Consider the following 27,189-nt stretch of genomic DNA (forward strand, 5'->3'; position numbering starts at 1 on the left):
GGATCTTTGCCGAAGCTAGCCTGCCCTGTTCCCAGTGACCATGAAACCACAAGGGAATTTGCCCAACTGACATGGCCACAGGTCAAGCCACTGGCTATGTGTCTGTCTTGGGTCCATTGACCAAAGCAAGTCCCACAGCCCAACCCAGAATCAGTGGGCCTGGAAGTGGAGGAAAAAGGAGTGGATATTTACTGAACAATAGTACACGATGTACCACAACTGTTCAGTTAAGGTTCTCTTTAAATTCATTGACGTGGTTGAGGAAGATTGTAGGAGTAAGGTATGAGGATAAAAGATGTAAAGAAATGCCAATGTTCATAGCAGCACTCTCAACAATAGCCAAATGATGGAAAGAGCCTAAATGCCCATCAACTGATGAATGGATAAAGAAATTGTGGTTTATATACACAATGGAGTACTACGTGGCAATGAGAAAAAATGAAATATGGCCCTTTGTAGCAACGTGGATGGAACTGGAGAGTGTGATGCTAAGTGAAATAAGCCATACAGAGAAAGACAGATACCGATATGGTTTCACTCTTATGTGGATCCTGAGAAACTTAACAGGAACCCATGGGGGAGGGGAAGGAAAAAAAAAAAAAAAGAGGTTAGAGTGGGAGAGAGCCAAAGCATAAGAGACTGTTAAAAACTGAGAATAAACTGAGGGTTGATGGGGGGTGGGAGGGAGGGGATAGTGGGTGATGGGTATTGAGGAGGGCACCTTTTGGGATGAGCACTGAGTGTTGTATGGAAACCAATTTGTCAATAAATTTCATATATTAAAAATAAATAAATAAATAAATAAATAAATAAATAAATAAAAAGAAATGCTAAGTGGAGGCACCTGGGTGGCTTAGTCGGTTGAGCATCTGACTCTTTGTTTGGGCTCCCCAGTCACGATCCCACAGGTTCTTAAGATCGAGCCCCGTGTCAGTCTCTGTGCTGACCGAGCAGAGCCTGCTTGGGATTCTTTCTCTCTTTTTCTCAAAATAAATAAATAAATATTAAAAAATAAATAAATAAATGAGAAGCAAATATGCCTATTGATCCACTGATGGCAATGTTTCATAAACTGTGGATTATATTTAACTTAAATCTCTGTCCTTATGTTCCAAACAAAATAGAAATTCTTTAATATTTATTACACGTGTGTATCCGTTGTTAATTAAGAGTACTGCATTAGGTATTAAAGATTAAAACGGTCATGTTTCCTAGCCTAAGAATTTCAAATTCAGAGAGTTAGAAATCAAATAAATAGAAATGACAGGCCATAAATCTCTGAAAAGTAAATCTTTATAGTGCTATGAAATTAGACAGAAGAGAGCCTGATTTTGTATGGAAAGTCAAGGAAGTTTCTGGAAAAAGTGGCTGAAAGTTGAAGTCTGGAAGAGAAAGAGGCATTTCCACTGGAAGGTGACATGACAGAATTAGGCCCTAAAGTCAGAGGAAGAAAAATAATGATCAAAAACTAAAAGAAAATACTTTTGTCAGGAGTCTGGAGCAGTAAACCCAAGTCAGACTCTGTGGGTTCGGCTAGACCATAAAGATAGTGCCAAGATTTCTTGTCTCATCCTTAGAAAAGTAGGATTTTCAAACAGAGGGGACAGGATCACTAGTTATTAGCTCCCATTCAGATTCGTCCCTACTTTTAAGTTCCTTTGTTTTTATGAGTTGGCTTCTGTGAGGAAAGCTGAATGTGTGACGCTACTTTTATAAATTTTAAAATGTATCTGAGTGAAAACATTTGACAAGGAATGTGTTATTTATTTGATGTCTGTAGGGGATTGAGACATGTTTACCTTTGAAAAACATGTTTTCCCGAAGATTCAGAGGTAAATACTGCTCAGTGTCTTCAGTAGTTATGTTAATGCCGCATCCGTAGAAACTGAACTGTGTGCACTACGTGACCTCTATCAGGTCATGACATCTGGCACAAGGAAGTTGGCTGTGCAACTGTGGACTCACTATGTCGTCAACACGTTGCAGTCACGACAGGTGTGAAAGGGAGGGGAGGGGAGAGGGAGGGAAAAACCACACTTGGGAGAGTTTCCCAGGGTCTTTCAAGGATACCTTAGCGTTCGGTCAGATCCACTAAAAAAACCATTATGATTGCCAAACACGACCCAAACCCCTTCACAGTAGTCCCTAATGCCAAATCATACTTGGGAGGTTTTGAGAATTATACCATTACAAAATATATCATATTAGTTGCTTTCAAAGACATGGGGGAAAAGAAGTTTGGAAACCACATCAGGGGGAAGAATCTGGGTATACTTGAAAACAAATTACTTCATGTTTGTGTGTAATGGTAATAACAGGTTTAGTATTCCCTGATTTAATGTGATTCCCATTATTACGAAGAAAATTATGTGGGTCTGAATAAGTAATTTCTTGATAATTATGTATATAAGAAAAATTACTGAATCAAGATATCCCCTGGTATTAAGAACTTAATTATTTTGGCCCATTATAGTCTCGTTGAAATTCCCTATGTTTGCAAGTTTGGAACATCTTTCATACAGACCTGCAGTTACCTTCTGTAGTAATTAATTATATTTTTATCATCATTAAGTGAAAACATATTGTGTTTAATGCTCACTATAAGAATGTAAGTCATAAGTAAAAATGAACTGAGTAATAAAGAAGGTAATTGAAATTTCAGGGTTCTATTTTCTTGAGATAAATTTACATTTACTCTGCCACATTAGTTAGACCCACTCTGTCATATATAAATGTTTTTTGATGTAAAAAAATCTAATGTCGACACCATCATGACAGGATTTTTTTTGGTGGGGAGGGCTGTCATGTTCCCATCATCTAGGGAAAAAATGCCCGGTTCAGGTTGTCACTGTGTCACCATATTGCTCTGTATGTGCTGAATAAATGGCTATGCCAGTACTAGCTCATACTAATATTTACTGAGCCTTTCACAGTCAAATTTAGTAGATAAAAGAACATCACAAAGCGGAAATGCCTTTCACATTTTGGAATCCCCACTCTATTTAAATAAGTCACATACCACCTCAAATCATATTTGGAAAGGGGCCTAGTACATGAACAAACAAATCAATTAATTCATTTGTTAATAGATGTCATTAAGTCATGTCCTTCCTGAGGGCAATTAGGATTGGCACACAGCCCGAGTCCTTCAAAGCTATTGACGAATGTCACTAGGGGTTGGCATCTGTGTTTAACCAGGAAAAATGATACTGTACTGCCCTTACTTGACTTCTTTCAACCTCATTTCCATGTAAGAATAACAAGACCATTTCGCTGGCTTGGTGTTTGGGTTTAATGAAGAATGAAAGCGCTTAGCCAATGTCAGGCACAGAGATGTTAGTTGATGTTTCGTTCTCCTCGTCCTTGCTTTCAGGCAGATGGGAAAGATGGCGAACTTCACCTCTGGTTTGGTACAGTGCTGACATAGTCATCATTTGTACACCTGAGGATGTCAGTGCCTGGACTTGTAAAGTAATTCTGCTGTCATCTGTGTCATTGGCCAATTTGAGAGGAAAATTTTCACGAAAACACGTGCTAACTGTGTCTCTACACCCCCCCACCCAAATAAATATGTACATACTTCAAGAAAGTTTTTTTTAACCGAAAATTAACAAGGTCTTTTGTTTAAATTGATACCTTTAATTTATGTCACTTCATAATGATACATGTCTACTTTTATCCCCTTGAGTGGAAGATAAAGTATCCACAATCTTGACACACACCTTACGTTTTAGCTTGTCACTTTCATACCCAAACGATGCACCAGATCAGACTTGACCAGTAACACAGTCGCTACGATCTGTGTAGCAGGGGATGTGTTCAAGGCACATCTTGATGTGTAAATGCCTGCACAGTGAGGTGGAAAGTCCAGTTAACTATAATCCTGAAACTGTGTCATCTGGTTCTAGCATGTTCATGTGCTAGTGCCCATGCTTCTTTAGAGCTTCTATCAGAAATGTCAGTAGGTGGTTGTGTTTATCTGTGGACCTTTTGTCCCCCTCGTCCCAGTTATGAGCCCCGTAAGTACAGAAGTACAGGAGCACATCTGTCTTTCTCATCATTGCCTGTCATCTTGAGAGATGAACATTAGCTATAGATGGGAATCTATGGACAGATATTAGTGGGTTTTAAATTCAAAAGATGCCAACAACTTAGCAACTTTCTTTTATTTTTAAACATTTTTATTTTATTTAAGTTTATTTATTTATTTTAAGAGAGAGAGTGAGCAGGAAAGGGACAGAGAGAGAGGGAGAGAGAGAATCCCAAGCAGGCTCTGTGCTGTCAATGCACAGCCCAACATGGGGCTTGATCCTGTGAACCATGAGATCATGACCTGAGCCGAAACCAAGAGTTGGATGCATAACCCACTGAGCCACCCAGTGCCCCAACTTAGCTACTTTCTGAGATAAGCAAATTCTTGGAGGTCTTCCACACCATACACAAAATGACCTATGTAACTATGATTCTCACAATTACCAAAAATATTACTCAGAAGTCTCAATCCTTTTCAACAATTGGTTAACTCACAACATAACTCAGATTTGGCACATTGTGTAATGTAGTTGGTGTGAGAAAACATCATCTGTATCTTGATAATAGAAGCCGTCTCAGGGTCCCTTTATTCGAAAACTCAAGAGGATTGTGTCATTACTTTAAAGGATAAGCTTAACAGCAGAAGGTATTGACTCTAATTACAGGGGTAACAGAATATACGGACAGGAGCTGTGAAGTAGGGAAGAGATACTGCTTTATATTCAGCCAGTCCAGAAACAAAAAAAGAAGAAGAAGAAGAAGAAAGAACTTTCATGACAATAGTTCTGTTTCTCTAGTACTGTACTCAGGGATCTTTTTTGAAAGAATATATATTCTCCCCCTGTTTTTTTCCTTTGGGAGCTATGTTTTCATAGGTTCTATCATCATCTCTTTTGTGTCTTTCCCCACCACCCTCCCAAAAAAGTCACCGATGTAATCTCTACTTCCTTTCTGCTCTCAAAAAATGTGCACGTGGCCACTGCAAGTAGGGATGCAGGTGACATTTCAACCACAGTGGGGATTCCACACACAACCACCCATCATGTCCACGTAAGTGATATCCCTAGATTTGGGCATCCTGGCTGTTCTGGATACATGTGTGTGTAAGCATTGATCATATTTTAAGTATTCACTTAACAAATTATTTTTGACCTCTTAATGGAAAGGCAAAAAATCATCTGCTCAAGTGGAACTCACCCTCAAGGGACAGAGATATGTGCAAACCCATAGTCTAGTAAATATGTAACATAATTCAGACAAGGGTACATAGTCTAAAAAAACAGAGAGTAAGGATTGACAAATAGAGAGGAAGGGTTGACTCAAGGGGCTTATGAAAGGGTGTGGGTGGAGGATGGATGTTGGGAGGAACCACTTGGATCTGAAACTTGGATGTTGGGAGGAACCACTCACACAGGAGTGATGTAGCAGAGTGAGCAACAGAAGAATGTGGAGGTAGGTGCAACCTCAGTGTTGTATGAGGTCAGTCTTGTTGAATTACTTTTGATGATCATCAGGAAGGTAGGGATATGAGATGACCTCCATCTCCTCCACTCAGTTCTCCTTCTAATACCCTCAGGACTCAGCTGTGTCTAGTCAGTAGACGTGTTGAATGAGTGAATCCCACATATAATGAATTCATCCCTTTGCTATAAACATGAGCAAGGTGATAGGTATTAGAGAATAGATAATTTATAAAATTTTAAATTACTGATATTTTATATAATTTTTACATTTAAATTTACATCAGTTTTAATTTCAGTGGTCTATGTGGTGTCAACTCGAGGTTTTCAGCACCCATTGAATGATTAAGCTCCCACTAATATCAGGGTTCTTTTTTTGAACATTTTGTTTAGGGAAATATATCGCTCTAAAGGAGAATGTGTCACTTACTTGAAAATTCACGGAAAAAATATCTCAAATCCTTGTGGTGAATGGAAGTGACATTAAGAGGGGTTGCTATACCAGCACCTCATTAGTCTTTCAAAATCACGGTTGTCTGAAGTCATGCATGCTCCAATAGACAGACGAGGTCAGCTGGATTTATAGAAATTGCTGTCACAGTAAGTGAGGAGGCTTCAAAAACGCTGACTGTTATGCTTCACACATGTCCTCAGTTTCCATAAAATTTTAACAAGGGACTCATTGTATTTACCCTTCAAAAGACTCCAAGAGGCATAATGATAAGAAACTCTATTTTTTCCCCTACTTCCTGCTGAAAAGAGAATCTTTGCAAACAATTTTACCACTTTCCTATTAAATTAATGTTTATGTCTTGGCTAATTTATTTCATTTGTTTTGATAATGCCTGTTTGTGGTGGATAGGTAAATAGATCAAAATTCCAAAATTGCTTAGTCTTCTTTTTTTTAATGTTTTTAAACATTTATTCATTTTTGAGAGACGGAGACAGATCACGAGCAGGAGAGGGGCAGAGAGAGAGAGGGAGACACAGAATCTGAAGCAGGCTCCAGGCTCCGAGCTTTCAGCACAGAGTCCGATGCGGGGCTTGAACTCACGAACTGTGAGATCGTGACCTGAGCCAAAGTCGAACGCTTAACATACATACATATCATGAGATTACCCATGAAATTTCCATAAATCATGTTGGATCAAAGTTTACCTTATAGTCCCCTATTTGAAATTCTACATTGCCTGAAATGTCAAAATGCATTTTACCTCATGATATTAAAATATCTGTTCTAAGGAAGAGATATTATAGTTTAGTTAACTAAAGAATAAAACTAAATGGATTCCACTATGGATATCTAAAGTATTCATCTTCTTTGGTGGTGACCTAAAACCATATGTAATTTGTTTTTTTGTTTTAATTTTGAATCTACAGTTTGAATACATTTCTAAACAACTATGATAAGTAAGGCATGAAGACAGAAAGACAAGAAAATAATTCCTCAGATGATACAAACGCAATTAGAACTATCCTAACAAAAGGAGGCTGGGGGTAAAATATTGGTCTTCATAGATGAAGGAGAGACTCTGCTCCATCTCACAGAGGCCAGAATGAGCTTGGCTTTCAGCAAATGTTTTGCTGAGGAAGAGTCTTTCTAACTGTCTAAGTCCTCAAATGCCACCTTGGGTCTTAACAGCATGTATGAACTAACTTTGGCCAAAATCTTTTAAAATTTATCTGAATGTTATGGTTCAGTGGTGGTAGTGTCTAAAGATGGCTGGGGGGCCTGGGTGGCTCAGTTGGTTAAGGGTCCGACTGTGGCTCAGGTCATGATCTCATGGCTCTTGGGACTGAGCCCCGCATCAGGCTCTGTGCTGACAGCTCAGAGCCTGGAGCCTGCTTCAATTCTGTGTCTCTCTCCCTCTCTGCCCCTGACCCATTCACACTCTGTGTCTCTTTCTCTATCAAAAATAAATAAACATTGAAAATATTTTTTAAAAGAATAAATAAAGACAGGGAACTAAGTGGTAGCCCCCAAGGTTTCTTTGGTTCTAAGCAAAGACCGATCAATTTGTTTTATCAGAGTGCAGGACCAAGAAGTCATTTGCTTATCATTTATAAATTAAACTGTAGCCTAGTTTTAATGCAGTATGAATTTTAAGAAAATAATTTTTGCAAGCTACTTGTAGTGTTAGTGACTTTATTATAATTTGGAAATGTTATAGAAAAAGAATCTATTGCCATAGTCATAAAATTTTAAATATTTACTTTTTTATAAAAAGATAGATCTTCCTTCTGTCTATTGATGGTCCAAAAAACTCTCTTAATAAACATATAAATGCATATACAGAGAGATATAGTATAATTTACATACTAGCTTATCCTGAAGTAGAGAGTGATAAATATTTTCATCTCAGTTTTAAGTATTTTTTACAGGTTGGCTTACCAAACATTTGGCTTGGTTTACTTGGTTTACTTAAAAAAAGAATTGTATTCAATGTATTCAACTGGGAGAAATATCAACATATTGGGAATACATGAGTGTAAACCAAAGTCCCTCAATTTCTGGCACAATTTAAATTTTTAAAACATTGATAAATTAATATTTATCTAAATTGCCAAATATTTGGGTTTTTAATGTTAATATTTAAATTTATATTTACCTAAATGATATATTAATGTGTACATAATGTACTTATTAAAATACATAACTTATAAAGTCAATGGACTATTTCATTGTATTTTTAAAAATACAGTTGAGTGAATTTAGAATACTCTGATCATATCTATTAAATTGTAATGGAATCAGTACTGAAGGATTTTAAAAAATAAGAGTGATAAATATTAAGTGATAAAGCTTATAATAAATAGTCCTTTTTTTTTTTAGCGTGGTTGAATATGTGGATTTTATGATGACATTGTTTTCCAGGTTAATTTGACTTTTAATGACTTTTAATGACTTTTAATTTTATTATTAATTTTACTTTTTATGACTTCTTGAGAAACATGCTGTTGACCTGATTCATGTCATAAATGGTCCAGGGACAGTGTTAGGCATGTTGAGGCTGTCCCCAAAGCCAATTGCCTTTGCCTATCATATAGCCTGATTATTTAAGTATAAAGCAACAATTTTTTAAAGATTTTGGAAAGGAAAAAAAGAGGAAGGGAAGAAAGGAAGAAAAGAATAGAGAAAAAGTATGTTGGTGGGAGAAAAGAGGGCGGAGGGAGGGAAAGAAAATGAAAAGCCTTTTGAATATATTCAAAGGAAAAATCCAAATAATTTTAGGTATTTAGTTATTGTTGCATGTGATATCAAATAAAATGTGGTGCCTTGATACAATGTGATAGAGGGAAAAATTAAAATGTCTCTGGTGGGCTGATGATGCCATAGGAAAGCCACATTCTGTTTATGTGTGGTAAAATCATAGAACAAAAAGTTCATTGACATAGCTAACATATAACATTTATTTTCATATACATACAAATTTATCTGTAATGATTCTCTAGGAACGGCCTGGTGTTCTGGATAGCAAAATCGTTTAGGCATGTGAGAGACAGCATCCCATAAAACCAGAACTTTTTCTCTTTTTATTTGATCAGTTAAAGCTGTACTTCAGAATGGACCATGAATGTGCCGGCTTTAGTCAAGAGCATGTGTGGTGTATAATGAACATACTTAAAGTTTCTTGGTCACTAATCTTGTGATTGCCCTCAGAATTTTGGTTATACTACGGACAGAATGGGTGCCGAATCTAACAGAAACCCTGAAATTTCATTCCTGAAACAGTTTGTGCTGTCATCTTGCTCTTTCTTCATTCATTCCTCACGGGATATGTGTTCCGGAACTTCCCTGGGTGGAGCCCTAAGGCAGGATTTACAAGGGCTTCTAATTCTAGAGCATTTTTCCCAAGTAACTTTGCTCAATTGTATCACTATTCATTCTCATGTCAAAGTGTTCCTGTCGGATAGCATAGATGAATGTTAAGTTGGGTTAATGTGTAAGGACCTATGTTTTAGTATGAGCTGTGTTTCATCCAAGTAATAACACTGCAATGTACTATCTGAGGAAATGCTGGAAACTAGATAACTCTTAAAGACTTGATTTTCTTTTTATAAAATATGGTTACTACTCATGCTAACTCCTGAATTTCTTGTAAGTATAAACATGAGAATGCATGAAATGAACATTCTCTGATAATGTAGTAAAGTGCACAAATGAACAGCTGACAACTCCTGTCATTATCATTATTTTTTTTTAATTTGAGTATATTTGACACACAATGTCCTATTAGTTTCAGATGTACAGCATAGTAGTTAAACAACTCAAGACAGGGGCGCCTGGGTGTCTCAGTCAGTTAAGCGTCCAATTTCGGCTCAGGTCATGATCTCACAGTCTGTGAGTTGGAGCCCTGCATCGGGCTCTGTGCTGACAGCTCAGAGCCTGGAGCCTGCTTCGGATTCTGTGTCTCCCTCTTTCTCTGACCCTCCCCCGTTCATGCTCTGTCTCTCTCTGTCTCAAAAATAAATAAACATTAAATTTTTTTAGATAAATAAAAATAAACAACTCAAGACATTATCTGTGCTTACAAGTGTACTTACTCTTTGTCACCGCACATCACTATCACAGTACCATTGGCTGTATTCCCTGTGCTGTGCCAATCATCCCTGTGCCTTATTTATTCTATAATAGAAGCTTGTACCTCCCTGTCCCCTTCACCCATTTTTCCTATCTCCCCTCTGGCAACCATCTATTTATTCTCTGTGTTTATGGGTCTGATTCTGCTTTTTGTTTGTTTCTTTGTTTATTCATCTGTTTTGTTTTTGAGATTCCACATGTCAGTGAATCATATGGTGTTTGTCTTTCTTATTCTGACTTATTTCACTTAGGTTCAGCCATGTTGTTACAGATGGCAAGATCTCATCCTCTGCTATGGATGAACACTATTCCAGGATACATATGTAGCATGTATATAAATACAAATAGAAATATAAATATAATACAAATATAAATATAAAGCATATGTATATTCTACCAATTGATGGGCACTTGAACTGCGTCCATATCTTAGCTATTGTAAATAATGCTTCAGTAAACATAGGGGTGTGTATATCTTTTGAATTAGTGTTTTTGTATTCTTTGGTAATTTCAGTAGTGGAATTACTGGATCATAGGGTAATTTTACATTTAATTTATTTAATGTTTATTTATTTATTTTGAGAGGGGGGTGCAGAGAAGGACAGAGAGAGAGAGAATCCTAAGCAGGCTCTGAGCTGTGTGCCCAGAGCACAATGTGGAGCTCTGTCCCTCGAACTCTGAGATGGTGACTTGAGCCTAAACCAAGACTTGGACACTTAATCGACGGAGCCGCCCAGGCACCCCTGTAATTCTCTTTTCAATTATTTGAGGAACGTCCATACTGTCTTCTTGAGGGGCTCTACCAGTTCCATTCCCACCAACAGTACACGAGCGTCCCTTTTTCTCCATATTCTCACCAACACTTTTTGTTTCTTGTGTTTTGTTTTTTTTGTTTTATTCTGACATGTGAGAGGTGATACCTCATTGTAGTTTTTATTTGCACTTCTGTGCTGATGAGTGATGTTGAACATATTTTCATGTGTCTTTTGTCCATCTGTGTGTCTTTGGCAAGTGTTTTTTCATGTCTTCTGCATATTTTTAGCTGGATTATTTGGTTTTTTGGCCTTAAGGTGTTTAACTTCTTTATATATTTTGGATACTAACCCTTTATCAGTTATGTATTTGCAGATGTCTTCTCCCATTCATTAGGTTATCTTTGAATTTTGTTGATTGTTTGCTTTGCTGTGCAGAGATTTTTATTTTGATATAGTCCCAATAGTTCATTTTTGGTTTTGTTTCCCTTGCCTGAGGAGACATAGTTGGAAAAATGTTGCTATAATGAATGTCAGAGAAATTAACTACCTGTGTTCTCGTCTAGGATTTTTATGGTTTCAGGTTTCACATTTAAATCTTTAATATATTTTGAATGTATTTTTATGAATGGCATAAGAAAGAAGTCTGGTTTCATTCATTTTCATGTTGTTTCTAGTTTTCCCAATATAATTTGTTGAAAACACTGTCTTTTCCCATTGCATACTCTTGCCTCCTTTGTTTAAGTTTAACTGATCATATAATTGTGGGTTTATTTCGGGCTCAGTTTGGTTCCATTCATCTGTTTGTTTTTGTGGCAGTACGGTCATGTGTTAATTACTTTATGTAGTATATTTTGAAAGCTGGGATTCTACTACCTCCAGTTTTGTTTTTCTTTTTCAAGATAACTTTGGCTCTTTGGGGTATTTTCTGGTTCTATACAAATTTTATGATTGTTTGTTCTAGTTCTGTGAAAATATTGGTGGTATTTATATAGAGATTGCATGGAATTTTTTGATTGTTGGGTAGTATGGACCTTTTAACAATGTTTTATTTTCCCAATCCTTGAGCATAGAATACCTTTCCATTTATTTGTGTTTTCTTCAGTTTCTTTCATTGGTATTTTATAGATTTTGAAATAAGGTCTTTCACTTCTTTGGTTAAGTTTATTCCTAGGTATTTTATGACTTTTGGTGCAATTGTAAATAGGATTGTTTTCTTAATCTCTTTTTATGCTACTTCATTATTAATATATAAAAATGCAATGGATTTCTGAATATTGATTTTGTATCCTGAGATCTTACTGAATTAATTTATCAGTTCTAGTAGTTTCTTTTTGTTGTTGTTGTTTTTTGTTTTGCTTGTTTTTGCTAGACTCTTTAGGATTCCATATATAGTATCATGTTGTCTGCAAATAATGGAAGTTTTACTTCTTTCTTACCAATTTGGATAACTCATTTATTTTTCTTGTCTGATTGCCGTAGCTAGGATATCTAGTACTATGTTGAATAAAAGTGGTGAGAGTGGGCATCCTTGTCTTGTTCCTGACCTTAGTAGGGGAAAAACTCTCGGTTTATAGTTTACTTTTTTATATCTCAGAGATGGTTTATATATTTTAAGATAATTCAAATAGAATATAAGGAGAAGGTCAATTAAGTGTCCACTGCAGGAAACAAATTGATAGAGAAGACGAAAATGACCTATATTAAGCATGCTTTCATTGAGCTATTGGCAGGACTTGAGGACAGTTCAGTTGTGGAGTCTGAAAGAATGAGAAGGGTCAATGCCTTCCCTAGGGCTTTCAGAGAGACCAACTTGGTAAAAGGGTGGGGCCATTGACCTAGAGTGGATTACGTATATGTCTGGGAGAGGAAATCAATATGCTGGTTTGGGATATGTTGAGTTAAAAATAGAACATCTAAGTTGAATATTATATATATTACTTGGGAGTTTAAAGAATGAGTGTAGCCAGAATTTAATTTTGGGAGTTTTGAACAAATAGAAGTTGTTTAAAGGACTGGAAGAGATTGTAGAGTCTAAAAATAGAGGTAGAGAAGGTAGACATGCCCGTGACTGAAGCTTGGGAATGTTTTCATCCTAGGAATTTAGTGGTTCACATAGCATCTGTTTGGGTTTGAGGTCAAATCTACCACATGCCAGCTCTGTGTTCAAATTGTTTACTTCACCTCAAGGGCTGGCTTAAGCACTGAAAAGATTATACTGACACACCAGTGTCACTTACTATAATTCAAAAAAAGACCAACCTAAACCCTAATGTAAGTGAGAATGTCCAACAATCTTGACTATTTTTATTACAGTCTAAAAGTTTTATCAAATCTTAATTTATTTTTCTAAGAATTATTTAACTATCCCAACTTATCTTGGTCTATAACTGGGACAAGTCAACATCCTTTAACTCCCCATAAGCCTCAAGTTCATTAACTGAAAATTTAAAAAAATGGGTGGTAGAATATGTATGTATCATCTTTACTATGCTTCTTGCACATAGTAACCATTCAACAAAGGTTAGGCGTCATTATTTTACTATTATTACTACCACCGTCATTAGTAATGATATCCTAAAGGATTGTTAGTTACGAGGATTAATTTATCTATGACAAAACCTAGGTGTTAAACAGCACAGAGCAGATGGTACTTTCTGTCTCCTCCCCATCCGTACCTATCCTTCCACTTTACAAGTCTTCCAGATCTTCCGCATTTCATCATGCTCTGAGTGTCAGAGTTCAGAAAAGCACAATGAAAGAACATAATTTAGAATTGTCTTAGAAGTTAAACTATTAAGCACACATGGTGTTTCGGTTGGGTGAGATTCCTACAATTAAAGGAAAGTGGAAGAGAAGACGCTCAAGGCAGCCAGTAGTTTATTGTTTCACATAAATCGTTTCCAGTAACAGGTGGAGAGGCTGTGGCATTTCACACGTGGAAGTGTGATGGCTTAATATGATCTTTTACTTCTAAAAGGCCATGTGTTTTATAGATCAGTTTTGCATCATCGATACTCTTTGTTTTCATTTTGTGAAGAGTAAATTCATAATATATAATTTCATTCTAGGGATTACCTGCAAGTCGTGTGAGGTACAGAGTAGATGATGTCCAGTTTCCTTATCCTGCTAGTATTTTTGACGTAGAAGAAGATTCTGGAAGAGTAATAACTCGAGTCAATCTTAATGAAGAACCTACGACAATTTTTAAGGTCAGTGCAGAGTTTCCCTTACATGGTCTGTTTGATATTTAACTTCTGAGAGTTCAGTTTAACAGATGGCTGTACAAAATAATTTAAATTACAAAATAATATATTTTTTAAGCACATAGATATTTAGAGAATCAGATAAGCAAAAGAAAAAAGTACACTTGATATTTCACATCTTGGAGATAACTAGAATTTACCGTTTTGATATCTCTCCTTATGATGACACTCCATGCAAATGCAAGTGCACACATAATGTGTTTTCAAATAATATGATCAAATAAAGGACACCTGGGTGGCTTAACCTCAGTCTGTTAAGCATCGGACTCTTGGTTTCTGCTCAGGTCACGATCTCATAGTTCATGGGATCAAGAATTGCATTGGGCTCTGGGCTGACAGCTCAGAGCCTGCTTGGGATTCTCTCTCTCTCCCTCTCTCGGCCACTCCCCCACCTTGCTCACACATGCACACACCCTCTCTCTCAAAATAAGTAAATAAACTTAACAAAATGAATAAATAAATAAAATAACATGATCCTATTATTCATACTGCTTTTTTAACTTCATAATATATTGCCCATGCCAATAAATACTGGTAGTGGTATTATTTTAATGGTTATATGATGTTCTATTGTATGAATCCACTATTATCATTTTGTCTAATACTTTGTTGTTGGATAATTAGGCTGTTTCTAATTTTTTTTTCATGATAAAATTTGCTGTTGTGAACCTCTTTGTGCAATAACTTTTGCTGCTGACCCGATTTCTTTCCCTTAAATACCGAGATGCAGAATTGTTGGGTCAAGTTTGCGTACCCATGATAAGTTATACTTCCAAAAAATTTGAAATAGTGCTACCCTTCACTATTACCATAAATAATCTATTTTATTAAATGTCTGAGCATTTCCCTCTTCTGTAATTACTTAGAATACTTTTTTCATTGTTAATAAAGCCTCTGACCCTGCAATGAGGAAATGCCCTCATCGGTTAACCTTGTGGGTGTCATGGGTACCATGCCTCACATAATCCTACCACTGTTGGGAGAAATTGTTCCATTTGTAAAATATTAACCCAAGGCTAAATCATGGGCTGCAGGATGATCCTTAGTTATGGCTTCATGGTCTAAGTTGAACTGGTTTAGATTAATAGCTGTACCTTCCAAAATTATACACATTCTGGACAAACACATAGTTTTGAAAATATTTAACATTTCCTAAATAGAAGAATTATTCTTGACATAAAATATGTTATCAAAAAATCAATTATAAATTATAGTAATAAGTATTATATAGTTGTTCCATCTTGAAATGAAAGCTTTTCTGCATTTTTCATCATTGGAACTGTTTCTACTATGCAGTGTGGACTTGGTTGTCTATATTTTTAAGAGAGTGTATATCTAAGTGTATTAAACTGGAAAAATTTCCAGTTTTATCCTCCAGAGTGAAGTATTTCTGCCCTATAATCTTGCAGACAATTAATTCCCTGGAAAAATTAATTTCTTTTTATAAGCAAGCTAATTAGCTTTTTGCTATCGATGTGACTGAATTTAACACTTTTTAAATAAGTGTTGGTGCTTATAATGGCACATGTTTTACTGTAGGCACCAGTGGGGTTGTGTAAGAGAAATCAGTTTAGCCATTGGAGAGATGTCGCATTGTCTACCTGTTTTTACTGGCAGTGTTTTATCATAGAGTTAGTAACTCTTCTTCTTTGAGTTTTCTTGTCTAGGAAATGAACATAAAACATCTACCTGGTGGGACTGGTGTAAAGATTAAGTGAGAATATATGTAACATATCCTAGTACAGTGGTTACGACCTGGCAGACAGTGAGGACATGATCACTGCGCCCCCTCTGGGGCCAGGCAGTCCAAAGATTAAAATGATGCCTTCTTTTCTTCTTGTTAATAATCTTTAACATGAATTTGTATTACTTTTTAAGTTGGTGGTCGTCGCTTTTGATGATGGTGAGCCTGTGATGTCCAGCAGTGCCACGGTGAAGATTCTGGTCTTACATCCTGGAGAAATCCCACGCTTCACACAAGAGGAATATAGGTATTGATTTCCATCAGTTTTTGTGATATGTAAAGTTTTTTTTGTTTCGCTTCGTTAATGGCCTCTCAAAACTGCTGCGATAAGAATTGATCAATGAATGGTCCTTCCCATTCTAGTTTAAGTTTTTCTAAATTAACATAATATTACCCTTATTTTAAAAGTTGATATTTAGTTAACATGACAGTTTAGTCTATAAAAATATCAGCTTTCATAATGCTTTGATGAATAATGAATGCTTTAAAAATAATTAACACAGTCCTTGAAAAATACATTATATTTTGGGGTTTAAACTGCAACTATTTAATGATCCCAATGGTGAGAAGTAGGCATTTAGTTTCATGTTATTGCCAGAGACATAATTTGACATCTGTCTGAAATGATATTTCTCATATAACCAGTGAAAGAGAGAGGGAGAGAATGTATGTGTGTGTTTATGTGCATAATACATATTGCATATCATAATATAGAATTAGCATATATACTGTCTTAAATCAGGATGCCATAATAAAATGCCACAGAAAGAAGGGCTCAAACAAATTTATTTCTCACTGTTCTAGAGGCTGGAAGTCTGAAGTCAGGGTACCAGCATGGTCAAACTCTGGTGAGAGCTCTTTTCCTGGCTCACATAGAGGAAAGTAAGAGAAAGCAAGCTAATCTCTGGTATTTGTAAGGGTGCTAATCCCAAGATTAGGGCCCCACCCTCTTGTTTCTAAAGGCCTTACCTTCAAGTACTATGCCATTGAGGGTTAAGGCTTTTTAGGACGACAGTCCACAGTATGTGTGGATGGATGGCTAGATAGATAGATTAAGATAGATAGAAAGATAGATACATGGATAGATAGATACATACATAGATATTCTTAGGAAGTGAAGAATTGAAAAAAATAATACAACTAAATTTACTATATTTTATGTTTGCACATTACTGTAAGATTTATAATGCTTTCCTGACAATAGAGTACAACTTTCTTTCATGATACAGTTTAGTAGTTTGCTCTATTTAGAGACAAAGTCAACATTACATAATGATGCTAATTAGGACTCAAGAAGAAGGAAGACTTCATATAATAGAATACTTTATCAGATTCTAAAATTTGTATTATTATTGCTTTGATTTATTACTTTCATAATTTCTAAGAACTACGTAAGAATTGTGAGTTAGGGCAAGGGCTGAGATACTGGAAGGCAGATGACATGTCTGGGAACATTTACCATGCTGGCCAAGTAGTGTTTTCCTTTATAAAAAGTTGCCTTTGCAATATTCAAGCAATAAATTAAAGTATATAATTTTACCAGAAAACTCTACATAACATATATGTAAATCACTGAGATGGAAAATATATTTAAAACTTGGGGCTCCTAGGTGGCTCAGTCGGTTAAGCATCTGACTTCAGCTCAGGTCATGACCTCACAGTTTGTGGGTTCGAGCCCCACGTCGGGCTCTGTGCTATCAGCTCATAGCCTGGAGCCTGCTTCGAATGCTGTGTCTCCCTCTCTCTCTGCCCCTCCCCTAATTATGCACACGCACACGCACGCACTCTCTCAAAAATAAATAACCATTAAAACTATTTTTTTAAAAAACTGCATTTAAACTGTTAAGAATTCTTGGTCAGTCTGTTTGAAACACCATTTTCTTCCTTATGTCCATCCTTACCAATTCCCCTTTTCTTTTGTTGTCATGGTAACCTGTGAACTCCAGTTCTTTGCCAAGGTGCATGTGGTTTTCTGCTTCTAGAGCCCTTCCTTGAACATGTTTATTGTGGTCATGTCAAGAACCCAAATGAATGTAAACTCACTTGTATTTCTCCCCAACTTACCTAGATTCAACGTTCATAAAAAATGTACTTACTATTTGGGATGGGTCCAAAAATCCTTCAGAGTTTCAGCCGAGCAAAATCCCAACCTGTGTTCTCCCAAAGTTCTCCTCCCATCTAGTCCATCCTTGGAACCCCAAAGAAGGCCGGAGTGATGATGCCTAATGCTGTCCTTTCGAATAGGCTCTGTAAATGGATCCCCCTTCTCTGGGTTTTCCTCTGCTGCTCATTCCTCTTAATAGCAGTATGCCTCCAGACTTCGGGAGCACATTGCTTGTTAACTCTGTTAGCCAAACATTGGGGCATGAATGCCAAGGTCGTAGGTCTCATCAGGGCATTGTTCATTTAGCTTTCTTTTTTTAATTACCCTTATTCATGCCACTTTTTAAGAATAAAAATGTTTTGTTCAGTGAATAATTTACCATTCCCTACCTTCTTGGCATACAGCTACTAACTGCAAATAGATTCTATTAATAAAGTTGTTAACTTAGAGAAGAAAAAACCCACCAATTACTTGGTGCTAAAACTAAGAGGAGTGACATGAGCTTACAGGGAAGAATTTTTGCCCTTTCTGAAGAACATTTCTAACATTTGCAAATAGTGCCCTTGACTGTCCCAATTCGTGAGTTCCTCTGACACATAAGGGAGGTTTGGTAATCTTGTTGTATCCTACAGTTTATGAAGAAAGTCCTAAGAATCGATGTAATTGCCATAATGGATTCAGTAGGACTAGGGCACTGAATGGGATTGTTTACTTTTTTTATCAGACACTTAGAAACCTTGGATAAGAATAAAGTTATATCAACAACCATTGGCAGAAGACACTACGTTTTGAATAAGACCAATAATTGAATTTAAATGTTTAAGTAACTTTACATATGATTTAAAGTGTAGAATGAACTATTAAAAAACAAACAAACAAACAAAAAAAGACCTAGGGCTGATCTTCATCAGTTCTCTCTCTGTGCTCTTGATTCCAAGTATATAGTGAGTCTGGATCCCTCCCAGTCTTTCCTTCTTCCTCCTGGGCACACAGCTAGACTCCACTTCCCAGCCTAGCTTGCTAAATTGAGCTGTAGGACTGAGTTCTGGCAAATAAAATGTGGAAAAGTATGGTCCGCACTGTTTCCTGGCCTTACTTAACCTTTTCCCCATAAGGACAGGCGAAATGGAGAAAACACCCAGAGACGCTTGGGAGCCATGTGTTGACAACTTTGAAATATAACAAGAAAGGAGCCTAGGCCTTTGAGTCACAGATAAGAAGAGGAATACTGAACTAGGAATGACATATGTTTACATATATTACATATGACTTTTTTTGGAAATCATTTATAGCCTTGGCCAGATGCACATAACTCCCAGAGATGCTAAACAATGTTATTAGACCTTTACTATCAGTATGATCCCTTGTGTTGGAATTGAATGGTGGAAGAGTATTTCACTTTGGCATAAAGATTATTTTGAACTAAAATCACTTAAAAAGTACCAGCTGCAGGAAGGACATTCTAATCTCCCTTTTACTTCCTAAACACAGGACCTATAAACTCTGATGTGAAGGATGCCCTCCCTGTACCAGGAGGAAAAATGTTCTTTAATGAGGAGTCAAAGCCAAGAGAGCTGATACAGACAGGACTTGTTAGAATAATTCACATCGCCCTCCGGGCTCCTTCTAGAGTTTAATTTTCCGCAATGACCTCTCCCTGTTCATCCTAATACAAAAGTATGTTGGCGTTGCCATTTCTCTGGATCTTCATTGCCTCATGAGGGCTCTCCTGTCACTTAAAACTTATATAAATGTGTACGTTCACTCCTACTAAAGTGACTTATGTGTGTTTCATACTTAGACCCAGCCAGAAAACCCTACAAAGATAGAGGTAAAATCCTACTTCCATTACAGAATTGGTCCTGGTGGAAAAACTTTTTCATGTGATCCAATTTGGGGGGACATAAAAGGATAAGCAAGATTTGTGTCCCTGGTGGGGTGTGGGGAAAGCATGAGCACGGGTTGCAAAGGGAAAGCGGTGATCAGAGATGAGTAGCTTTGCCAGCTGAGATACATGCCGTGTTTACATGTCCTGCATGTCTTCATTCCCGTATTGGCTCTTGAATTGTTTAGGAATAACTAGTTTCAACAGGTGTCTAGGTGGGAAGAAAGGCTCTAAAGATAAAACATTCATTCATTTTAGAATATTGAACTCCATTCTTTTTGTTAAATTATTTTAATGTTTATTTTTGAGAGAGAGAGAAAGAGAGAGAGACAGTGAGTGGGAGAGAGGCAGAGAGAGAGGGAGACACAGAATCCGAAGCAGGCTCCAGGCTCTGAGCTGTCAGCACAGCCTGATGCCGGGCTCGAACCCACGAACCATGAGATCGTGACCTGAGCTGAAGTCAGAAGCTTAACTGACTGAGCCACCCAGGTGCCCCTTGAACTCGATTCTTAAACTGACCCTCTCCCCTAATCCAATTATCTTGTTTTTGTAACAGTCAGTCATTAAATCTTGGATAATAAGATTAGTGAGGATAGGGTAGAGGGCTGTGAAAAGAAACCCTTAAATTACAACAACTTAAAGATCAACAACAACAACAACAACAACAAATGTGCTTAGGCTCACGTGACCATCTAAAGTGAGTGTTTCAGGTTGGCGATAACTCTTCATGCAGTTCTTCCGCAGTCATCAGGGACCTGGGCCAATTTAGGATCTTCCATCCTTAACATTATTTCAGAATTACTCCAGTCATTGCCATTTCTGTCCCTGGAAAGGGAAAGGGGGCAGAAGTCCACATCCAGATATTTCCTGAACCAAGCGAGGTAGGGCTTGCACATTTCACCTCAGCTCATGTTCCATCTCAGAAATCCAGGCAAATGTCCACAGCCAGCTCAGAAAGGGCAGACAACTTCTGTCCCTTGCTGGACACACGTACCTCAGTCCCACCTCTCTTACTGAGGGAAAAAGGAATATAGTGTTGGTGGAGAATTAGCACATTGAATGTGTAATTTTAGACAAGGTACGGATTTTTATTGCTATATCATCTTGATATGACTTGTTTTGCATTAAAAACATGTAAGATTGGGAACGTGAACCCATCATGGAATGGTACAGAGACATTCTTATTCCTCCACGTGTATTGGTAAAATAGATCACATTTTTCTTAAAGCACAAAAGAATGCATACTATTTTTTGTTTGAATTCAAAGAAAATCTCAGATGGACATTTTGGAATGTTTTAAATTATTTCTAGTGATTTCAGCACATCCAATGTTAATAGCACATATTCCAAACCAAACCTTTCTGGACTTCAAAGCAAAGTTTGGTTGTCTGATTACAGTTAATTACTCTCTCCCTGCTCCTGAGAACTGTAATAGTCCTGATCACAAGGAAAAAGAAAGCATTATGGCAGAGTGTAAGTGAGAGTCACGAACTGTAAACTCCCTTTGTAGAGACTATCAAAGAGATTTGAGAGGAGACATTTACTATTTGCTGAAACATTTCCCAATGTGGCAGTTCTACATCGACAGAGACACAAAATCCATTATTCTTTTTATGGCATTCAAAACATTTAAATATCCAGTTACTGGTAATTGCCTCCTTGCAGGAGTGCACAAATAGACCTGTTGTTACCTCTTCTAAAATTATACAAGTAGGAACCAACAAATAACAAACATCATCGTAAATACCTTGGTATTTACCAAAGAAAAGCTTCCTGAACTGCCTGCTAAGTTTCTGATAGCAGATAATTAGCAGGTTAGCTAACCAACGTACAAGTAGCAGTATAACTAAATGTCAGCCCACCTCCCTTTCTCTTGTGTCTCTGTTCCCGATTCCTATTTAAAAACTTCCTCACTTTCTGCTAATGGTTCTTTGAAAACGAAATAATGAAGTTTGTAAAGTTTTTGAAAGAATTCTACAAAGACCACCCCGTATTAAGGGAAATAATTTAGCCTGTCGAGACTAGAAGAGAAAATTCTCACATTCTTTTCTTGTGTACAGTGTCTAATATTGGGATGTTTTATATGTGCTAAGATTTAATTTTGTTTTTTCCTCAAATCCTGTGAACTGAAGTTATTCCCTAATGGGCTGCCTTGAAGTAATTTTTAAGGGTAGGAGACATCTCTTAATGAGAAAGCAATTTGCCCCATACAGATATGTGTGTGCTTTTATTATAATGGCCAGATTTACAGCACTTCTTAAACCAACTGTGCATTTATTTCTCTTTGGTCCCTATACGGTTATAGTACTTGAAACAGACTTACTTTGTTCACTCCATGGCCTTTTCCATGTCTCCTTGGGTCACTTAATTAGGTTCAATGGAGAATCGAAACATCATTTGCTTCTTCTCTTTGTCATTGAATAAACACTTATATTTTCCAGAAAACGCTGAATTCTTCTCAAAATTTTAAGCAGCATGGACCTCTTCAGGCTGTAAAACATTTCTTTCCAAAATTATAAACACGCATTCGTATTATTAGGGGCAAACACACAGCCAAAAATTTCAACATCGTAACAGATTTCCATTTCATGGGTCATTTCTGTTTTATGTGGTTCTTCCAGTTCATCTTTTTGACAAAGAAGGAGATGCCAGAAGCCAGAAATTTCGGTCTCTTAGAGTTCGTACCTCAAGTTATCATTTTTTATTCCTTCTTTTCCCTTTCCTTGAAACAAGTTCTTCTTTCCTTGAAACAATTTTTTTTTAAATCTTTATTTATTTATTTATTTATTTTTTTAAATTTTTTTTTTCAACGTTTATTTATTTTTGGGACAGAGAGAGACAGAGCATGAACGGGGGAGGGGCAGAGAGAGAGGGACACACAGAATCGGAAACAGACTCCAGGCTCTGAGCCATCAGCCCAGAGCCCGACGCGGGGCTCGAACTCCCGGACCGGGAGATCGTGACCTGGCTGAAGTCGGACGCTTAACCGACTGCGCCACCCAGGCACCCCAATCTTTATTTATTTTTGAGAGAGAGACAGAGTGTGAGTAGGGAAGGAGCAGAGAGAGAAGGACACACAGAATCCAAAGCAGGCTCCAGGCCCTGAGCTGTCAGCACAGAGCCCGACACGGGGCTCGAACCCACAAACTGTGAGATCATGACCTGAGCCAAAGTCTGACGCTCAACCAACTGAGCCACCCAGGTGCCCCAAAACAAATTTCTTAAAGAGTCAGTGGCACCTCTTAACCCTTTGTTGTTAAAACTCCTCTCTCTAAAATTATTTTAAAAAAAAGGGGGGGTGGCGCCTGGGTGGCTCAGTCGGTTAAGCGGTCGACTTCGGCTCAGGTCATGATCTCGCGGTTTGTGAGTTCGAGCCCCATGTCGGGCTCTGTGCTGACAGCTCGGAGCCTAGAGCCTGCTTCAGATTCTGTGTCTCCCTCTCTCTGACCCTCCCCCGTTCATGGTCTGTCTCTCTCTGTGTCAAAAATAAATAAACGTTAAAAAAAATTATAAAAAAAACCCAACTCCTCTCTCTTGTCCCAAGTATCTCCAGATGGCTTCATTTTTTCTTTTTGCAATGAATTAAATGCAAATACTAGCCCCTACCTTACATAAATAATCATTAGTTTTGAGTTATTACTATTCAAGTGATTGTCTCTATATCCTATGCAATATCGTTTCTTAATTTAAACCATTCTCCACAGATTGATTCTCATTGGAAGCAGAGAGAAATAGGTTAATCTTAATGAAAATTCTGTTTTTGAGGGCACGGCAGTAATGGGCAAAACTGCCCATAGGGATCACGTAGTCAGCCTGATAATTTAATAATTGCTTTTTCTGATATCCTTGCCACAAAGTCATGAGGAACTCACCCTTTCAATCTTCACGTAATTGTGGATATTGGGAAGGTATTCCCTGTGGGGAGATTATTGTTATTATATTTGTTCCTTTAATTTTGTTCTATGCATTTTTCTCTGAGCCTTCATCAGTTTTAGCATCCACTTCCTCTTTCAAGTAGTATGACTGCGTAGGGGAAGAAAATTAATTTTCCCTCTCCCCTTCCTAGTTCTTGACTGAGATTCCTGTAACAAAAGACAGATTAACAAAAGAAAAACAAGGAGAAGTCTATTAACATGCATACTTCATGTACACATGAGAGACACCCAGGAAAGATAAGTAACACAAACAGGTGGCTTTAAACTTCAGGATCCAATAGCATCTTAACAGGGGACGGGGAGGGGGGTAAAGGCCTCTCAGGGAAGAGTAACTGATTTTTAGGAAAGAGGGGTGGGCCCTGAAAGAATCGATTGCTGGTGTGTCCGTCTTCACATGTCCTCTCCTGTGGCGACTCCATTTCCCTGGTCAGTGAAACTCCTGGGGAGGGGATCCATGACATTTGAGCTCCTGTTGGAGGATCTGTCTTTAGGCAGATAAGTGTAGCTCAGAGAAAAGCATCTCCTTGTATTTGCTATCATTTGAGTGCCTACAGCTCAAAATAATCCATAGGACAAAGTGGCATATTTTGGGGTGGCATGTCCTCTTGCCCCTTGTCTGAAACTGAGCTAAACTCCTCATTTAAGACAGGTGACTAATAATGCCCTCCTATCAATTATTAGCAGGTATCTTGACAGGGATCATTCTTCTTGGGAAAAAGAGTTCTGTATACTTGGCAATGTCTGCCATTAATGTGATAAAAAAAAATTATATTAACCATGTGGTTGCTGACCTGAAATAAATGTTAATTACAGTTTCTTATACTAGTTTAGTGTATCTTACAACATATGACAAACTCTTCCTCCTCGTTATAATATTTACATAATGGCTAATTATAACCCTTAAGATTTTCTTTTTTGTCTCTACAAAAATCAATTTATAGTAAATCTATTCAATTTATTCTTCTTTATTTTAATATTTCTATATATTAATACTTATTGTATTATATATTAAGACTCTTTAGTAAACATTTTTTTAAATGTCTTTACTTTCCCTAGAATTGGATTTCTAAATGTCCATGGATATTTTAAATTTAATTTATATCTTCTGAAATACTAATACTCCCTCTTAAACTTTAGTGCCTGTGATCTCCTGTGTTAGTTTTGGTCCATCCCCTAGCAATTAAACATCCAGATGAGACTTAACAGGTTCTTTAGGGAAAATACTTTTGTGAGAGAAATGAGCAGAGAGCAGAGTAAACCTAGGGAACCTTCAAACCACATTCATTCTGACCTCAAGGGAAGAAGACAGAAGTTTGTGTAGAACATCCTAGGCTGGTGTGCCACTGAAGTGGCCACATTTCAATACGTTCTGCATGATGATCAGGGATCCCTCAAACGATAGTCACAAGTTGGAGAAGTCCATTGTCTCCTAGGAAGGGACCCACCTTAGCATCTCCGCTTTTGTGAATCACAATCAGGAAGGGGCACCTAGGAAGCGTGGCCTGCACATAAACACAGCCGTGGACTTCAGGGCACAGCAATGGAACCTTGGTCAAGGGCGCCTCCTGTAACTGGAGATCTGTTGGGGCACTCTCATTGCTGCCACATGGCCATATCTGATAAGAGGGTTTAGTCAATTATCTACTTGGCTCTTCTGGAAAATAGTCATAGTGTCATAGTCAGAAAGTACATTTTATGTTATCTTTTCATTAATCCAGACAGAAGCATCAAAATCCTCATAGTAGTTCAAACACATATTACTTAAGAATAGATTGACTCCTATAGGTCAAGTGAGTTAGCATTCGAAGAATATTTGACCTTCATCCCAGGATGATGGACTAAACACACAGGGACTCACTTGTCCTCGGTTCTAGAGGTAAATATCATAGAAAGGTCAGCGCGTCTGGAATAGATCATGGAGTCCAAATGTGAATATTGATTTTGAATGAAAAATGCAGTACCTTATACAATTTATCAAAAATTTTACCAAAGACAATTATTTACAAATTTTCCAAACAGATATGCTACAATATAGACATACCTTTGGTATTTATTTAAAATGGAAGTGTATCAACATTGATTATTAAACTCTGTGTGATTTAATGCCACATTTATATTCATTTTTAAGGATTCCTGTGTTTTAAAATGTAATTTCCATAAAAACAGAAATTCAAAATTTATATTTGTATGTATACCAAAGAGAAGAGGCAAATGTTCCTAAGGTATTTTTATTAACCTCTTGAAAAAGTTGATATTTGCTAACTCTTAGAAAAATATTGAGTCATATTTAATTTCCAGTGTTCTTCACATTTAATATATTAAGTCCAAAATAAGAATATTATGCATATAAATATCTTGACATCTTTCAAAAATTCAAATACCTTGAATAAAGAAAATAATCTTTTTGGTCTCCCTCATAAAGTAAAAGATTGATACTCTGCTGGTCAATTTGAATTAATCTTATAATAAATGGCAATGCAAAAATCTCATACCATTTATATTTAAAATAAGTTTCTCAAAAGGCTTTATATTAAAGAATAAAAAGAGTAGATTTTATGAAGAACTAAAAAGGATTAACAGTCTACCTCCTGATATGCAAAAACAGAGAAAAAGTGTAATTTAAAATCCAGAAATCCATTTTTATATGCTGTGAAAAATGAAAACAATGTTATCACAATGGCCAAGGAAATGGTGAGCTGCTCTGGTGACCGTCCCATTAGTCAAGAGAATTAAAGTTACCTTACATTGAGGAGTGTTGCCATTATTCTCGTATAAACCGCCCAGGTTTGGACATGGGACTTTGAGAAAAGATTGTTAATCAATAAGTACAATAGTTTAGGAAGAACTTTTGGTCTTGGTTCCAAAAACTAAAGAAGAAAAAAACAATCTGAAAACTCTTACTATCATATAAAATAAATGCAGAGGGCCTTACTTGTTTGCTAGGGTTGTTTACTATTTTAATTTAGATTTATTGTCCAATATGAGAGTTGACTTTACCTGAAGATAACATTTCCTGTGCTTTTATGGCACTACTAAAATCTTGCCTCAAAGGTAATAGATTTTGCCTTGTTAACTACTGAAAGAGTAGCTCCAGCGGTCTTCATTACTGCTTTCATAGGCTCCCTGTGTATCCGCATGGAATTTAATTCTCCTTCACGTCTTCAAGGTTATAGTAGAGTCTGACATTTGCTCACATGGCAGAGTGAAACCAGCCCACCAGCAACAAAGGACGCAGGTTTGAGCAGTTCATTCTAGATCCACTGACAGGGCGTCCGGATGGCTCAGTAGGTTGAGCGACTGACTCTTGGTTTCAGTTCAGGTCATGATCGCAGTTCATGAGTTCAAGCCCCGCATTGGGCTCCGTACTGACAGTGCGGAACCTGCTTGGGGTTTTCTCACTCCCCCTTTCTCTATCCCTCCCCCACTTCT

General features: G+C 37.1%; 1 protein-coding gene across 7 annotated transcripts in view; it reads left to right on the forward strand.

The window, feature by feature from the left end:
- The window catches only part of PCDH15 (protocadherin related 15), a 1,256,363-nt gene that overhangs the window by 1,072,967 nt on the left and 156,207 nt on the right, over positions 1–27,189 (forward strand). For all 7 annotated transcript variants that reach the window (XR_006299724.1, XM_043596132.1, XM_043596136.1 and 4 more), the window contains 2 exons: positions 13,898–14,038; positions 15,971–16,083. Coding sequence is in view for 6 of the 7 variants with exons in the window: in XM_043596132.1 (XP_043452067.1) it covers positions 13,898–14,038; positions 15,971–16,083 (254 nt within the window). In the remaining variant the exon portion in view is untranslated. The remainder of the gene's footprint in view (positions 1–13,897; positions 14,039–15,970; positions 16,084–27,189) is intronic.

This window comes from Prionailurus bengalensis, chromosome D2, assembly GCF_016509475.1.
Source record: "Prionailurus bengalensis isolate Pbe53 chromosome D2, Fcat_Pben_1.1_paternal_pri, whole genome shotgun sequence".
NCBI classification, from domain to species: Eukaryota; Metazoa; Chordata; class Mammalia; order Carnivora; family Felidae; genus Prionailurus; species Prionailurus bengalensis.